The 17,596-nt window shown below is 46.6% G+C and overlaps 1 protein-coding gene across 1 annotated transcript; it reads left to right on the top strand.

Moving 5' to 3' along the window:
* The first annotated feature begins 6,148 nt into the window (after positions 1-6,148).
* On the top strand, positions 6,149-8,489 carry RPS19BP1 (ribosomal protein S19 binding protein 1). The gene is made up of 4 exons (XM_068401539.1): positions 6,149-6,230; positions 6,323-6,463; positions 6,772-6,869; positions 7,809-8,489. The coding sequence occupies exons 1-4, from the start codon at positions 6,182-6,184 to the stop codon at positions 7,941-7,943; spliced, it is 423 nt and encodes a 140-aa protein (XP_068257640.1). The 5' UTR covers positions 6,149-6,181; the 3' UTR covers positions 7,944-8,489.
* Positions 8,490-17,596: the final 9,107 nt, after the last annotated feature.

Genomic DNA, 17,596 nt, shown 5'->3' on the forward strand with positions numbered 1-17,596 from the left:
AGTTAAAGAATGCTATACTCAGTTCCTTGTCTCAAAATCCCTGTTTCAATTTCTGTCCATTTTCTGTGTATTCATCAGAAGAATATTTTCAGGGCTGAATTTCTCAGATTCTGGCATGGAATACCTACAGTTCTGAATAAAACACCAAAGAAAGCTATGAAGAGCAAATCAAACAACGTAAGGGAAGAATAAAGACTTGAGTCGAAAGCCAAAGGTGAAACAAAAGAAGGTCAAGTGTCAAGCCAGGGAGGCCACTCTGCAGCTGAAAAGGGACAGACCAAGTTTAGAAGCACAAAAAGAAACAGGTAGGCTGAAATCCAGAGGGAAGAAAAGGAAAAAAACTAAAGTCAAGAGGTAACAGTCCAGCTGGTTGAAGCTGATTTGGAAGGAAAACAGCTCCTGGTAAGCTTGGAGGCTCAGATGCTGGTAACTGAGGTGCAAGTCTCAACAAGCCCATCACTAACTGTAAGCTTCCTTTCTTTCTTCAAGGGCTTCCACCAAACAGCTCATAACTCCTGGAAGCTGTGCTCATCCAGCACTGCCAGTGACACAAAAACACAAAAATCAACAAGTTGGATCCCCAAAAAAGCAAGATATGGCCCAAAGCTCTCAAGTTTTTCAATAACCCCCAGTGCGTACATGTGGCAGTAGGTGTTCGCTGTGCTTTACTCGCCTTCCTACAATGCATTTCGTTCAGCCTGACAATCTATAAAGCAAACTTGTACTCACTCCAATCCCTGTATCAATCCTGCCTTTGCCTCCTTTGTGTGTCCACCATGTGTTAGACCTGTTCGCTTGCATTTAGCAGTTTGTGGTCCACGGCGTCCCTACATTTTGTTCACTCAAGCCCATCCCTGCTCCACCAAAGGATCTTTATCCTCTTTTCCCAGGTTTTTAGGGAAAAGGAAAAGCAACTACAGCGGGATACCTTTTGGCCTTCTAGACTGGAGGAAACAGTGGCAGTAAGCTCTGCCACTTTCATCCGGAGCCAATCCTACAGGAATGAAATAGGTGGGGAGGGCAGGAGGAAGACCCAGAAACCATCTCCATGATCCACAGAAGGGAAAGGTCAGTCATTCTGAGCCCTGGGATCCTTCTACCACTTCCTCCCTCTCCTGACATTCAAGGACAGTGGTGGGAAACAGAGAAATCATTCACCTCCAGCTGCAGACCTGTTTGCCTGCTCCACTCTAGGGGGCACGCAAGAGCAGCAGATGCCCCTCTGAAGAGATTTTTCCCTTCCGGCAAAGACAGAAAGCATGAGGGTACTGGAAGTTCAGGCATTTTTGTGAGTCTGGATGCAGAACCCCATTATTTCTGACCACAAAAAGCTTGTGACACCACCAAGTAATATTATATGCAAAATATTACTAGCAAAGTGCTTTCTTCTGGTATTCTAAGCCCTGAAGAAGGACTTGCTTGGGTTTTTTTCCAAATACAACATTTATGTTCTTAAAATATAACCTCTCTCTACAAAGCAGGCTCTTACAGCTTCAGCAAAGATACCGAAGCTTGCTTTCTTCCCATTTGGAGCCAAAAAATACAGGTGGAGAACATGGATATGGTTTGGGCTGAGCCTCCACATTGTCATTGAGAAGATCTAGTTTGAGCATTCATCCTGTCTCAGATACTTTGCGAGTTGCTTAATCTTTGTGAATCCTTATCTGTATAGGAGGGTAATAACTCTTGTCTTGTTCAGGGGCACAGTTCATTTCCTACTACAGCATCAGTATGGTGGGAAGCCAATTTAATCTTAACCTGTGCCAACATTATCTGCAGAAGCTGTGCAAGGCAGAGCCAGCTTCTTGGTGACCTGGAACAGGCTGAAAAGTGCATGGAAGAGGTAGGTATCTGCACTGGATTAAAAAAAAAAATTCAAAAATCAGAATAAAAGACTTTCTGTCAGTCTAAAGTAACTAGACACTTATCCATGCAAGTGTATGAATCAAAGCATTGTCCAGCCCTTGTTCAAATTCAGTAGGCCAGAAAGTCAGATTGCTTTCAAAGGCATGTCACACAGTGAAAGGACAAAGGTTCCTGTGTACTTGAGGTACAGGGCAGGCAGTGATCCATGGTTCTCTGTAGGAACGGTGGCCACAACACAAATCGCTTGAAGTTGGCAAACACAGCTAAATATTAATGACAGCAGCTCTGAACACTGCTGTTCAAGAGAAAATACAGAACACGGGATGTGGTGAAACTGGACAACTGTCTAATGCAAAGCACATTCCATAATCCACATGTGAAGACACATGCAGAGGTGAAAATCTGTTATAAATCAGCTTGAAAATTTGTCTGATTCATTTTGTAAGAGAAAATACAGATACATGTGTCAGTGTGGACAACACCAAGTGTTCAAACATCAGGATCCCATTTCCCAAAATCATAAGACTGTTTTTAAAAAAGCCCTAAGCTAAAGAAATGCTTGTGATTGTTGTATTTTACTTCTAATGCTGCCCTCAGCTTCTGTTTTCTAACATTCTTCACAATATTCCTTCAGACCGAGACTCCTACGTAACCCGCTGAATCCAGAAGCTGGAACATAAAGTAAGAGCAAAGAAACAGCTATTATGAACTGCCACAGACAGCAATATGATTAACCATGAATATCAATAATGTCTTTGTTAGAATGTAGCACAGAATAATAAGGTGGAACAGGCCAAATGTACAATAATCTGAGACGTCTTCCAAAGCCCAGAATTATAGGGAGAAGAACAGTCCCTCTAACCTGAACCAGAAACTTTATCAACATATTCGAACAGGAAAAAATTTCCATTTTTCAATGCCATAAGAAAGCAAGCAGAAAGTGAACTGATAATATTCAAATATGGAAGTTATTTAAAACTTAAACTGATCTGTATGCTGGGTTATTTGTAATTGAAAAGCCAGCTAGCTCATGGGTGCCCACTGAGGCATGAGATTTAAAGAATGCTATAAAATATGAGCATTAGCATCAGAAAGCTTTCGAAGATAGCTTACCTCTCGGACACAAAGCCATTCTCAATCTGAAATGCAGCACCTGTGGTTTTGCCATCCAAAGTTAGATTATTCAGGCTCTAAGATAGCGATTTATTTGATGTTACACGCTTAAATGAACACAATTTGACATTCATTCTGTCCCCAAAGCGCTTCAAAGAGCTAACTGCACTGATTTTTGAGGGATTACAAAGTGATGAAGTTTTCTTGAATGAAATTTTAATTTGAGCAGAGGCCTTAAAACAGTACAATGAAATATTGATTTTTTTTTTTTAACTGACACAGACACAAAGTCTCCTAACATTAAATTTTTGATAGTACGTACTAGTCTGGAAAAGCTATTTTTAGGGTCTGCTCAACTGCTTTCAACGGTGATCCAGGTAAAAAAAAAGTGATAGTTAAATGTATATATAATGATTAAATAAGGACTATATCCTCACTGTGAGAGTAATAAAGTTATGGAAGCTCCTGCAAAGAGAAATACACCATTTTATATGCTGTGCTCAGCATAAAGCAGATTTATCAAAGACAGGTTAGTCGACTTAGATAATCTAAGGTCAACAGAGGACATTTTACAGTTTATGACATGTAGGAGAGGAGATTATGTGATCCAAATGCCGAAATTCTACATATATACAGGTTTAAAGGAATATATAATGTACAGGCAAAAGCCACTTCGTGTTAAGAGATGATCATACATTCCTAATGTAAGTTAATAAACTGATCTTGTTTAGCACTGCAGGGAAAAGATGTAAGCATAATTTTCTATTAAAGTCAAAGAGCAAGGGAAGACTCTGCACTTGTATTTGCAGGAGCGTGACAGGTATTAGTTGTACCAAAGTCACCCAGACAGAGCCAAGACAGTCGCTATTATCACCATCTCTGCCAAGACCGAGCACAGCTGAAGCCAGAATGCAGTTAGGAGGAACATTAATGATCATGCCCCAAGAAAAGCTGCCAGATCTTGTTAAAAGGAGCTGAAGAAATATAATGTATTAATAATAGGTACATGATTTCACAAAGTGTTAAAAAATCCACGGCCCATGTTGGAATGTGACCTTTGGCAACAGATCCAAACCTGGGGAACATGCCACACCACGAAGCGCTCATCCATTTAATTTCTTGGTGCCCTAACTAGCTCCAAAGGCCTGACTAGACTCTGAGGCAGGAGACTGCGAATGCAGTTAAAGAAAGTGCCTTGCCTTCCTTCTTCAGCAAAGTGACCCCTGTGCGCTCGTTAAATTTTAGTCTGCAGGTATTTGCTGACTAAAATCATAGCAAGTATGCACTCAACCTTGCTGGTCAAAGGAGGCGTTGCCTGTTTTACAGTTTCTTGCTACTGAAGGTATTTAATAAGAAGGGAGTCAGATTTTCTGAGACCTACATAATTGAGAGCTTTATTAAGTGGCGCAACAGAAATAGAAATAGGATAGCATTGGTAATGGTTTACTTTTGAGGTAGAAAAGGGCATATATTTTCCATCAACAGGATAATACATCAGTGCTGCTTGTACCACACTAATTTGTTAAACGTGTTTTGCAGTGTCAGTAATGAAGATGTTTTTGCATCAGGTGCCTTCATAAGGCATTTATGAGGTTACAGCATTCTGACACTAAGCATGTGTAACAATGTATTAGGTGATCCTAATAAAGTTAAATGATGCAAATGTAGTGTTTAACCAGTAGAATAAGCTATCTTGAATATACTATGCAATACATAACCATGAACAGCTTACAAAGAACCTGTAAAATGTATTTTAGGGGCTAAAAGAGAGTGTTTGACTGATGAGGTATTTTTGAAAACACTTTCCCCATGGTAAGATCACTGTCAGCTATCATTTATCTCACTCTGACCAAGATAAAGATAATCTAAGTATACAAGCAATAACAAATTTTCTGCTGACTAGAATGCTCTCTGGTGCTCTCTTCAATTTCAGCAATAGGCTATTAACTCATTGCTTGTTCAGCTTCTCCTTGCAAAACTACAATAACCTCGTCGTAACTGCATTAACTTTCACATGACTGGAGGGACAAACCTGGCAGGGAACTATGAGCTGAGCAAGCTCTATCTTCCACTAGCTACTAAGAGAAAACAAGAAAATGGAGAAGTGCTCTGCATTACACACCCAGTGACTGTCCCTCCGAATCAATCAAAAAAAACGTTCAGATTACTGCAAAAGACAAATTAATAGTGAGAAGCGACATGCTGAACAAGCAGTAAATGGTTAATATTCCCCATGCCTGAAGCCAGGAATGAACACCAAGTAGGTCCTGTCCAGAAAAATGTATTAGCACCATCACACCAGCAGATAATGACACAGATGCTGTGATCCATCCAGGGAGGGATTTGAAAGAGAACAAACAATAAAAAGACAAGCATTGAGGTGCCATCTGCAGAGGCTGAAGAACAATTTCCAGAGAATGAATGTCTTTTAATGAACCGAGGTTTAACTGTTATCAGTCCCCGCTAGGGATCATCACTATGAGAAACAATGAGAGACGCTTGTATCTCTTTCTCCCTGCAGTACATGCCTGAGGGAGAATAAACCTCTCCCCTCTTCTCCACTGTCAGCTTATTACTGCCAGCACTGGCTATAATTGAATAAGCTTTATTCAGATGAAAGCTAAATTTAGCAGATATTAGCATCAAGTCTCTAGAGGGGTGAAAACAGGGGAAGAAAGCTTTAAATAAATAAAGTAATAATAATAGATGCAATTTATGGCAGAGTGAACCTCTGAGCCTAAGAAGTCTGGCATTAAGAGTTACACTTGGGCTTTGGGGCCTTGCCGAGACAAGACAAGGCACCGCTGATGGCCATCCCCTTTCCTCCCGCCCTGTTACTATCCCCGTGATGGCGGGAGCCCCTCAGAGCCCTGGCCCCATTGCAGCGGCTCCGCGAGGGTGTAACACAGAGGGCCTGCAGGCCGGCTGCCGGACCACACACTGCAGAGGCGGGAGAGAGGGGCGATAATGACGGGCCACCAGCAAGAACACGGCGCGCTCCCTTGGGCGACCCGCGCTCAGGACGGCTCTGAGATGACCTCCACTAAACACAGTACCACAATATGGCGCCACTCCCCCTCCTCCCCAGCCCCCGCCGCAGCTACCTCTGCGCATGCGCGCCAGGCCGGAAGTCTGGCACTGCGGAGACGGAAGTGACGTCACGCGCGGGCGGAAGTTGGGCACCGGCGTGGGGCGTGCGGTGATGTCGGCCTCGCTGTTGCGGCGGGGCCTGGAGCTGCTGGAGGCGCCGGGTGGGCCCGCGGGGGACCGGGGCATGTGGGGGCGGGGACAGGGTTAGTCCCGGCGTACGGCTTGAGTAACCCCGCCCCTCTTCCCGCTGCAGGCCGTGGAAAGGCCCCGCCGGGACCCCAGCGGGGCCGGGAGGGCCCCAGGGCGGCGAGCGCTGCGAGGCGGAGGAAGGCGGCTCCGGAGCCCGGCAGGAACAAGGCCACTATCAAGGGCAGAGTCGTGAAGTCGGCGATAGGTGAGTCCCGGCATGGCTCCGGGGGGAGGGGGGAGCAGCTTTGCCGCACTCCACAGCCCTCGCACTGAGTCCCCGTGTGGTGTCCCGCAGCACACCTCTCCGGTCGCTTGTATGCATCCCTTCCCGTCCTCCTGGGTGCCCTTCTGGTGTCCCCCGCTTACATGCAGCCTGATCTGTGGAAGCACCCCTATCCCTGAGCTGCAGTGGTGTCTCTTTCTTCCGGGGCCTTGCTGATCCTCCTATGTCTCTCCTTACGTGCTGCCTGGGTGAGCAGCTGATGTGTTTTGTCCCACTCTGCTCTGACCTAGAGGAGTATCACAAGAAGAAGGCCGTGAATCACTTGAGAGCAAACCTACAGTACATGTTGAAGGGACGATTTGTTGCAAGCAAAGCCATCACAGAACAAGTAAGACTGTCACTTCTTTCTCTGGGGATCTGCTTCCACTGAGGAACACAGGTGAATGGGAATCATCCACAGATCTTCCAGCTTAGACCCTGTGCAAAGGAGTTAAGTTTCTGTCTGCAAGTGGCCTTGAGGAATTTCTGTGCGCACTGGCAAAACAACTTATTAAGCTTTAAACTCTTGTTGATATATTGTCCCCTATGATGTTCTCTGATACTAGTTGAAATGTGCTGACAACTGTTGGCTTTTCTTAATTACCGAAGATATTTCATAGCATCTGCTGGCAAAGAAGCCCTGGTTCAGACCTTCTCCTTACTGTTGATCAAACTGGCTTTTTCTGTAGCTGGAGGCTGTTTAGTAAGGAACCAGATGTGCTGCTGGCTCACAGGATAGGAATTTCATAGCATCTCGAATGATGTTTCTCATAACCTGAGAATTAAACCAGTGGTCTTCCTCAAAAGGTAGTCCCACACCAGGATTTGAAGAGGGGAATAGTTGACACTGCTAGAATCTTGGGCTATTTTATGAGATACAGGCTATTAACTTATATGAACAAACCAAGTGGTTGAGGCCAGTGTTTCTCAGGCTGGAGATTGTGAAAGGAGATGGTGGTGTATTAGAAAATGCTGAAGGAATTCCACCAACTTGTTGGGTTTTCAGGTTGTCTCATGGAGAGACAGGGTAAAAGAATGTCACGGTTTCAGAAAGGGTTGAATTGAAATCAGTGTTTCTATCTCTGTGACAGTTACCAGAGAGTAGTTGTCATATTTGACTCCGAATACTAAGTTGATATTTACTGTTGTTCCAGTAACCTGCTTTGGTTAACATCGGTGATTGCCTCTCACTTTTCTTTGGAGGCATTCTAGGATATGGAATGCCTCCCTTTTGTGGTTTGGTCTGGATAACAATGACTGTTGTTTTTTCCTTTTTCATTATCTGAAGGTTCTCGCTCAGAACAGAGGCAGGAAGTCCAAAGATCAGCCTCCAAAGAAGGTGGCAAAGAAGCAGCCTGAGGGCACTGTCTTTACTGAGGAAGATTTCCGTAAATTTGAGAGAGAATACTTTGGGAGACCATAAACAACGTGACGGGGATTCTTGCAGCTCCAGTCTTTCTGCAGCTGAGTGCTCAGCTCGCAGGACTGGCCATTTCCTCGGTGTGTTTGAGATGGGACATAGGAGGTGTGCCTCTGGCAGCAAGTGCTTTGATGTCACACTTGCAGAGAAACTCTGCATCTGTCCAGAGCTTGTTACTGGCCAGCTAGAGCCATGGAGGTTCTCTGGGCTCTGAGATGCGTTGTCCTTATAATTATCTCCCTCCAGCCAGCATCTCTTGCATTCTTAATGTAGAAGGGTGAACCAAGCCAAATATAAATCTTGTTCTCCTTGCTTGGGATGTAAGGCTTCTGCCACCTATATTACTTGGCAGGGAGTGTTTAAAGTACTGTATCTGAATGGAGAAATGTTTTGGACCAGCAGTAATAAATCATCAGAAGGGAAGGATGCTTTAAAAGACTGTTAAACCAGAGTAGCCCTGCAGTTTTTGTTCTTATTACAGCCTCTCTCAGGTTTTTCAGTCACTGCAAAAACTTCGTATGTGTCATTTGATTAAATACTTATTGCAGACACTGCCTCTCTTTGCTTTTTGTAGTAGTGATTATTATGACAGGCTACGATTGATGAAGAAACCGTGTCACCGTTCTGATCAAAGCATCACTCTCTTTAGGATGACTCAGTTGTGTGAGTGGCCTCTCTGATTCATGTTGACACATGTATTTAATCTTCTCTCTGACATGCGCAGGCCTTCAAAGAGTGCAGGTTGGAACGGAGATGACTCTCTTTTGCCTACTCACTGTCTCCCCTCCAAGGAAGAGCTCATACATGGAGAAAGTTGTCCTTTGGATGCTTACACCTGAGCCTCCCACTGAGGTTCAGCCACGCTAGGAGGGCGGCGCTGCTGGGCGCTGACAGCTCCTGTAGCCAGGAGGGGTTGTGACCCAGGTGTTAGCCTCAGCATGAAGTTAAATTCATCTAAGCCAGAGGTTGGGCTGCTGGGTTGAAGGGAAGTTTTTTCTATCCGACTACTGCCAAATTCCCGGCTGCAACAAATAGAAGGCCCAGCAGGTGGGAGTGTTGCTCCAGACACTTCCTCACTAAACCACTATAAACGTCCTTCTGGGAAGCTCCTGCCACTGCCCTTTCCTGCCCCTTACCTAAGAAAATGGGAATTCTCTTCCCTTTGGAAAAAAGAGGTAAGGAGAAGGACTAATGCCAAGCTTTGGTTAGACTCGGGAATTGATTACAAGGGGCTTGGCTGACCTGAGCAGCAGCTGCTTGGATGTCAGCACTGGTGGGAATTTGGTATCCTTTCCCTGCCCTCTGATTCTAATTCCTGGTGCCATCCTCTTAAATCTGTGCCTCCTCTGTTGTGTTCTTTCCCTCTTGTCTGCATGGGAGGGAAGGTCACCCAGATGTATGAGGTCCAGACAGGGGAAATAGTAAACATACTGAAGTGTGTGTACTGGAAATTGTGTAACAGCACGTGGGAGGGGATTTCTTGTAATAAGATCAAGTTCAACTATCTGCAGCCAAACGTGGTAAATATAGAACAGTTCAAAGACCAATTCCCTTCTTTTTCAGTTTGTTCTTGCTCCCAAAATTAAAAAAAAAACATGTAAAAAAAGAGAATGACTGTTTGCTGCTTAAAAGAATGGAAACACTATTATCTGAAAAAAGTAGTTGAGCAAAGTGTGTATGCAGCACATGTCTTCCTAAAACCTCTGCACTTTGTGCCTGCTGCAGTGTGTGAGCTTGTCGAACCCATGCAGCTCTGTGTGGAGCTGTCATGGAGACTATTAACAGTGTGAAAAAGCTGGCCGTTGCCACAAGTTGGCTTTTGAAAGGGGTGGATTTCTGCGCTGTTATTTTGTTTCATGCCCTCATCTTCAGTACTTGGCAGTTCCTCTGACCTTACAGAGGTCCTTCATGTTACCCCCTGCACTTCCTTTACCAGTTCTTCCTACACACCCTTGTTTCTTGTGGCTGTTCAGCTCCTGGGCCCTTCTTCTGCAGCCTGAGGAAAGCAAAACCATCCTTTGTTGCTCCAGAAAGGAGCAGTAGGGTAGCACGGTTCACTCTCTTTGTACAAAACCTACCTTGTTTGCTTGAAAATGTAAGCAAGCAGGAAAGCTGTGCTTTCAAAGTTAATGAGGAACTTGTTTAAAGTGGGGCCAAGAGCAGTTTTCCCCAAGGACAATAACATCCAGATCTGTGGTGTTTTAAAGTTGGATGGCAGCTCTCATTACTGGCTGGAAAGACTATTAGGGCCAACACAAGTAATCAACATACTTGTGGCTATATGCCATGAGGTGGTGTATTGTTGAAGAGGGTAAAGGTACCTGACAGACTGGATTTTGCTACCTGAAATCAAACTTGGTTGTACAGCCAACAGTATCTTTACATAAATTAAGCCCTATTTTGCAGGAAGAAGGAAAAGCAAGCAGAAGTGAACAGGTGGCTCTAGACAAACAGTCTTCGGCAAGGGCAAAGATCTGACATGTTCTAGCCTTGATTTTCCCCCTCTCTAGCAGAGCAGGAGCTCCTATGAAAGAACAACAGCAGTGCCACTTGCACACTGAGTAGATAAGGACAGGAGCTGGCCCCTGGGGGGAATGTGTTAGAGGGAAGAATAGGTACCAGCCTGTTGCGTGTGCCTGGTGGTAAGCTAAAACTAAGCATCTTCTCATACTCCCAACAGTCTATATTATGGTATGTCATGGTCTAGTTGTGCCTAGACCATGCCAACTCCTCGGCTGTGCTGGGACCCCAGGAGGTGGCTATCTTAGAGCAACCTGTGCCATGTCTCTATTCCCTTCAGAAAGACTTTTCTGCCCCATGTAAGAGAGAACAGGGGGTTGGGGAAGGAGCAGCTGCCATAGCTGCTTTTCCTAGTTGGCCTCTGACCTCCGGTTCCAACGCTGGAGGCTAACACACGCTGCAGCCCACAACCCTCGGACCTGCCGGACGGCATTTCTCTCCCGCACAGCTGCAAGCAGCAGCGCAGGGAGGTGTCCCGCTGCTGTGGGGCGAGGGCGGTGTGCTGGCTGAGCTCATCGGGCTGCTGGCTCTCTTCCCAGTGCTGCGACACCGGCTGAGCATCCTGCAGCAGAAAATAGAGGTGGCTGAGCTAGGGAAGAAGGAGGAGGGAGCCATCTTGCAGTGCATCCCCACCCACATGCAGCAGGGAGTCGGAAAGGGAGGTGGCAGCAGCAGCTTTAATATAAATGCAAATAAAAGCTCTGGAGTGTTATTAATATGGTAGAACCTTTCCAGGGAAACAGTTTAGATGAGGCAGAATAGTTCCCAGATGCTAGGTGTTGAGCTAGCTTATTGTGAATAAGATTCAACAAGCCGGTTAATGGCCTATTGCTCCCTTGTCATGTGAACAGAAAGCAAACAGGAAAATGTGTTCGGACAGGTACAAGCTAATGTAAGCCGATACAGCCTCTGCGGTATCAGCAAGTCTTTACTTCTTTAGCGTAGAAAGCAACAACGGCTAATATCAGCGTTATATGTGTATCGGGAGAGGGGAGGACTGGAAATGTAAAACAAGAAAACGTGGTTTGCTCAAGACACTAACGTGAACTTCTTGCCTCTGAAATGACATAGCAGAAACAGACGTGGCTGCCAAAGGCAGACTGTAAAACTTGCTCAGGCAAACAGGACTTAAAATGCTGAAAAAGCTGTGGGGGGAAAACCTGGGGAGGAGGGTCCTAAAAACCTTTGGGAAGCTCAGCCTCTGGTTTCTTTTTCACAACTGATTTCATTCCAGTCTTGCTGATGACCAACATGAGCACCTACAACACTGACGGGCTCCTGAACACCTTGGGTAAGGGACTGGTTATTGTAGAAAGGGTGCACAGCACCAGCACCCTGAATAACTCACAAAAGTTACAGCAAAAGGAATTTTCTCGTTTTGAGACAAGAAGAACCCATCAATTCAACTAAAAACGAGAAGTGTAAAAGAAGGCAGGCTGCCCAATGCTTGCTTACAGCTCAAATGTGGAACTCCAGCCAAGCCAGGCTTGAAGGGTTGGTAGGCTTGAGATGGCTTAAAGATTTGCATGTCTATCCATAGTTATATTAAATAGGATTAACAGTGCCAGTCACTGTCTGGTGGGGGCAGGGGAAACAAAAAGCATGAAGGTTGCTCTGCAGCTGTCTACAGGGTTACATGCACCTTTTTCTGAACAAATTGTCTGTTGGCAGAGCTAACCAGTAACCTAGCCAAGCTGGTCTGTCCTGAGCTGCACTGTTTGCATGCCAGCAAGTCCATTTATTTATCTATCATCTCCTTTAATGGGAGGCAAAGGCTAGGTCTCTTTCTCTGACCATCCACGCACTGCAACGGAGATGCAGAGGAGTTAGTTACAGAACAAGGAGATTCTCTGCCCTATATAAATTAAGCAGACGCATCTGCTGCGCTTGGAACTCGCTCCCTGCCATTTTTTAAAAGGGAGTGTACATGTAAAAGAGAGGAAAAGAGAAGGAGAAATGAGAGGCAGCTAGCCTTTACTTGGGGAACATGCACCTATGTAATAGGGAAATTGGAGCTTGTGGGTAGAGCTAGCTTCATTCAGTGGCTTGTGACACTGCATGAGTGCACTGAAAATAACGCAAAGACGGCATACCTGGGATACCTGGGCAGCCAAAATAGTATTGGCTAGGTTTAGGGACCAAACTCCTCTGTTAATTCACAAGGCTCAATGGCAAAGTCAGCAAAGATGAGCTTTTTGACCCAGCAAGGGATGCCCATGGTAAGACCCCAAGACTGTCTTTGCACTGGAAATGAATTATAACAAACAGAAGTATATATATATATATACTGGACTGCACAGCAAGGCTGTGAACACAGCAGGAGGACAGAGGAAGGCAGGTTGTCTCCAGGAGCTACTTGAGCTGTATTAAGAAAAAATGAGTGTGCATAAGATGGAAATTATGCATATAGGAAGGAAAATATAGATCCTGTTTTTTCTGAAGGCCTAAGCCTCTGGAAAGATAAAGAAACCTGGTGCTATTCTGGCCAAAAATGTACAGATTTCCCATCCCAAAAAAAGGCTTTCTGAATTAGAAACAGGTTTAGTAAGTGGAGAAGAAGGGTAGCTTTACAACAGTGAGGGTTGAGAAGCAAGGGACATCTCAGAACAGAGAAAGTATATGCATATGCCAAGAACAGAAGCTGAACCATACCTAAAAAAAAAGGTGAGGCAATACTTACTGAGGCTGTGGGAAACGTGGGCAAGACAAGGAATGTATTTTTTTTTCAAGAGGCACATTGACCCCCCTCTGGAGACAACATGGCTTTGGGGCCGGGTGGTAGGAGGCTGTCACCGGGCTACCACTGTATGAAATTGTTTTGATCAGAATAACCCACGTTTTCTTTCTACCAGTCCAGCTCAGCAGCGCTGGGGGAGCATTCATGTCCCAAAGGACAGCCTGTCCTTGCAGCTATTTCTGGGGCTTTCTGCCAGGGCAAAAGCTATTTGGAAGATTTATCGTCATTCTTTCTTCATTCTCCAAAGCTGCAGCTGGGGATTTATTTTTGTAAGCGTGCTGCAAAGGTGCAGCTGGTTCTCCACACAGGCGATGCAAAGAAGTTGTCAGCAGTGGTGGTGGTTTCCTCTTTCCATTTGCACAGAGAAGTGCAAGCACCTGGGTCTCTCTAAAGGCAGGGCAAAGAGGAAGGTAGTTATAAATATCGTGATAACAGCAGAAAGAAACAAGCTCATGAGAAGGGGCCGTATGTTGTCAGAGGAGCTTTGCAAGCAGTGAACTGACAGGGGTTGTTTGGTTATGTATGGGACTCCTGTTTACCATGAAGTACAAAATCGGCTAAGGGATTGGCAGCCTGAGGGTCACTCACACACGCTCTGTGTGTATGCAGTCCACTTCACTGCCCTTAATTCAGAGGAAAAAATAACTGAGACAGAAATCCCACCAGCAGTGCCAACTTCAGATTCAAATAGCTTTTATATAACATAGATTGGGGAATTCTGCTGTTTCCAAGTGTGTAGAAGAACTGGGCTCCTCCGGGGGTAGGTAAAGCCTGCGTTTCAGGCACTACAATCAATTTCTGGACACGGTATTACGCTGTATGCAAGCTGCAAGGATTCGATTGAAGCACGTTTGTTCTGAGAGGCTATGAGAAAAAGAAGATAGCTCCTGCAGCCTGCAAAATGTAAAATCAGTCACCAGGCAGGAGGCTACCAGCCTTTTTTTCTCTCACGGGCTGGGGTTTGTAACGCCACGCTGTCCTCGATGTTCCGGCCTCCTGCGGCACGCTGGACAAGCTGCTGGCTGCAGAACCAAGTGGGGTGATGCTGGCTGTGCCTGACACAAGCCTGGAGGAAAAAGCTAAATGAAAAACGCAGAGAGGAAGAGTCAGCCCTAGTCTCTAGCCAGTGTAAAATCTTAACTAAGTTACTAAGTATGGAAACGCGGCGTCATTTCAGCAGGCGTTGCATAAGGTTGCCATATTGGCTGCCTCTGCAAAGCTGCAAGCTCAGAGCCTCGGCAAATAGTAATGACACCAGCTGCTCTTTAAGAGCAGGTTTCTGGTTCTCCTGCAAGGAGTCCTATAAAACACACACATGAATACAGGGCAGAGAGCAAAGCAGCATGAGTGTGTCATGCATTCCTTGTCTCTTGTTCCAGCTCTGATCTTCCTTCCCTGGAGTGAGTGTCATTTGGTAAATTGGAGCTACATATTATCTGGAGAGCTGTAAAAACCAGAATCATGTATTTACTGGCCAGCACAGACGCTGCCTCGTTTGCCTGCAGAGCACAGACTCAAAGAAAAAAAATTATTTTAGTCAGGGGTGGCTCTCAGACAGCCCTGCCATGGGGTGGAGTGGGGGATAAATGTCCTGACATCTTTCCCAGCTTCGGGTGAGCTGAGTGAGGGCTGCAAAATACATCTGCTGCCCCCACAGCCGGGGCTGCTGCCCGGTTTAAGCAGAAGTTGCAATGGCTCTAAGGGAAGCAGAGGTGGTTGGAAAGGGGGATCAGTTTGGGGAGGAGAGGAGGGGTTTGCCCTGCACAAAGCCACTTGCTCATACACTCATACAGGTTACCTTGTTTTCCGTGGCTCAGCTGAGACCAAGCACATTAACAGTCACCTCAGGTGCAGGTCTGACCCATTAAGGGCAAGACTGTCCTGCTCATTGGGCTTTCCTGCTTCAAATTATCCCTGCCCCGAGCCTTGCAGGTCCAGCTGATCTGAAAGAAACCTATTAGATTACCTCCCAAAACAGAACAGTCAGGGCATCGGGGGCAGCCAACATGGATTCATGAAAGGCAGGTCCTGCTTGACCAACCTGGTCTTCTTCTATGACCAAGTGACCCGCTTAGTAGATGAGGGCAGGGCTGTGGATGTATGTAGTGTATCTAGACTTCAGTAAGGCATTCGACACTGTCTCCCACAACATCCTCCTAGACAAACTGGCTGCCCAGGGCTTGGATGGGTGGACTCTTCAATGGGTTAAAAACTGGCTGGATGGCTGAGCCCAGAGAGTGGTGGTGAATGGGGCAAAGTCCAACTGGCGGCCGGTCACTAGCGGTGTTCCCCAGGGCTCAGTTCTGGGGCCGGTGCTGTTCAATATCTTTATAGATGATCTAGACGTAGGGATTGAGTGCACCCTCAGCAAATTTGCAGATGACACCAAGCTGGGTGGGAGTGTCGATCTGCTGGAGGGTAGGAAGGCCCTACAGAGGGATCTGGACAGGTTAGATAGATGGGCCAAGACCAACGGCATGAGGTTCAACAAGAACAAGTGCCGGGTCTTACACTTCGGCCACAACAACCCCATGCAGCGCTACAGGCTGGGGGAAGAGTGGTTAGAAAGCGGCCTGGTGGAAAGAGACCTGGGGGTGCTGATCGACAGCCAGCTAAACATGAGCCAGCAGTGTGCCCAGGTGGCCAAGAAGGCCAATGGCATCCTGGCCTCTATTAGGAATAGTGTAGCCAGCCGGTCTAGGAAGTGATCGTCCCTCTGTACTCGGCAATGGTGAGGCCACACCTTGAGTACTGTGTCCAGTTCTGGGCCCCGCACTTCAAGAAAGATGTTAAGGGGTTTGAGTGAGTCCAGAGGAGGGCGACCAAGCTGGTGAAGGGTCTGGAGGGTCTGACCTATGAGGAACAGCTGAGGGAGCTGGGGTTGTTTAGCCTGGAGAAGAGGAGGCTCAGAGGTGACCTTATTGCAGTCTACAACTACCTGAAGGGAGGTTGTAGTGAAGTGGGAGTTGGCCTCTTCTCCCGGGCAACTAGCGATAGGACAAGAGGACACAGCCTCAAGCTTTGCCAGGGGAGGTTCAGGTTGGACATTAGGAAGAATTTCTTTTCAGAAAGGGTTATTAGACATTGGAACGGGCTGCCCAGGGAGGTGGTGGAGTCACCATCTCTAGATATGTTTAAGAAAAGACTGGACATGGCACTTAGTGCCATGGTCTAGTTGACAGGGTGGTGTCAGGGCAACGGTTGGACTCGATGATCCCTGAGGTCTCTTCCAACCTGGTTGATTCTGTGATTCTGTTTGTCCCTTGTCCCTGCATGCAGTCACCAGTAAGCTCTGGAGAACAAAGCAGCACTTAAAGCGGGAGCGCAATGTGCCTGCCAGTTTGCAGCACTTCCCACTTGTATAGTATGTAGTGGTCAGAGCACTCACCCAGGAGCTGAGGGATGGAGCATATGTTCCCGTGAAGGTGAGGAGTCTGGGCTGAGATGACTCAAACAACAGCGAACTCAATGAAACCCAAAGTGAGGGTCAGTTACCCACAGCACTTGCAATGGGGTATGAGCCCTAACTCCTGACAGGGAGTCTGTTCACTGTGATTGAAATAGCATCTGTGTCGCTCAGGCAACAGCTGTAAGCACAGACAGGTCAAGTCACCACCTAGGGCCTGGCCTGCTCAGCCCTCCCTGCCAACAAGCAGCTGCCTGTTGCCACCAGTTCCCTACTTCACGTGCCTGCTGGAGGAGCCTGCCCGCAGCAGGTCCCAGAGCACACAGCTGTTATCCCCGGTCACACATCAGCTAATGGCGTGGGCAATGACTAGGGCTGGAGGACTGCAGCCCTAGCTTGAGGACATCAGGAGCTTAAGTGGCAAAAACCAGGACCCCTACGAGGCTGCAATTGGACAGACCATTTTTCTAAGTAACATTAGGGACATTTTCCCTGCCCAGAGCTGGCTAAGGCCAGTCCCGAAGCCGCTGCGCTGCATGTGCGTGCCAGCCAGGCTGGGACGTGCAGGTGCGTGAGCTGGGCAGCTTACTGGGTCACGTCGGTGCAAGCGAGAAGGAATCTTAACTCCTCAGGGAAGGATGTGCATGTCCACATGCCAGAGCTGGCTTCAGCAGGCCAAGCAGGGATTAGGTGCCGCTAAATCTGGGTATCAGTGGCTAAAAAAAACCAACCACCCCACACAGAATGATTAAAATGGCATGTCCAAATCCTGAAGCTTCTATTAGCAGAGTACGGCCACGCTGGATGTGGAACTTCACTGACATTCAGAACCTCACAGAACTAGAACCAACCAAAAAAAATTTCCTTGCATTGAGCGGCTAGACTATAAATTTATCCTCTAATAGGGCACAAATTAATATCTACAGGCAGAAACCACCCTGCCACACAGGCTCCTGCCTGTCATCTTCATGTTCAAGTTCTGCGCAGCATGTA

Source organism: Nyctibius grandis, chromosome 5 (genome assembly GCF_013368605.1).
Source record: "Nyctibius grandis isolate bNycGra1 chromosome 5, bNycGra1.pri, whole genome shotgun sequence".
NCBI classification, from domain to species: Eukaryota; Metazoa; Chordata; class Aves; order Nyctibiiformes; family Nyctibiidae; genus Nyctibius; species Nyctibius grandis.

What these genes read in the sequence shown, in the direction of transcription:
- RPS19BP1 (XM_068401539.1), top strand. Translation starts at nt 6,182, where the DNA reads ATGTCGGCCTCGCTGTTGCGGCGGGGCCTGGAGCTGCTGGAGGCGCCG. An exon ending in AGTCGTGAAGTCGGCGATAG is followed by an intron (nt 6,464 to 6,771) that starts GTGAGTCCCGGC and finishes GCTCTGACCTAG; the next exon opens with AGGAGTATCACAAGAAGAAG. An exon ending in GCAAAGCCATCACAGAACAA is followed by an intron (nt 6,870 to 7,808) that starts GTAAGACTGTCA and finishes CATTATCTGAAG; the next exon opens with GTTCTCGCTCAGAACAGAGG.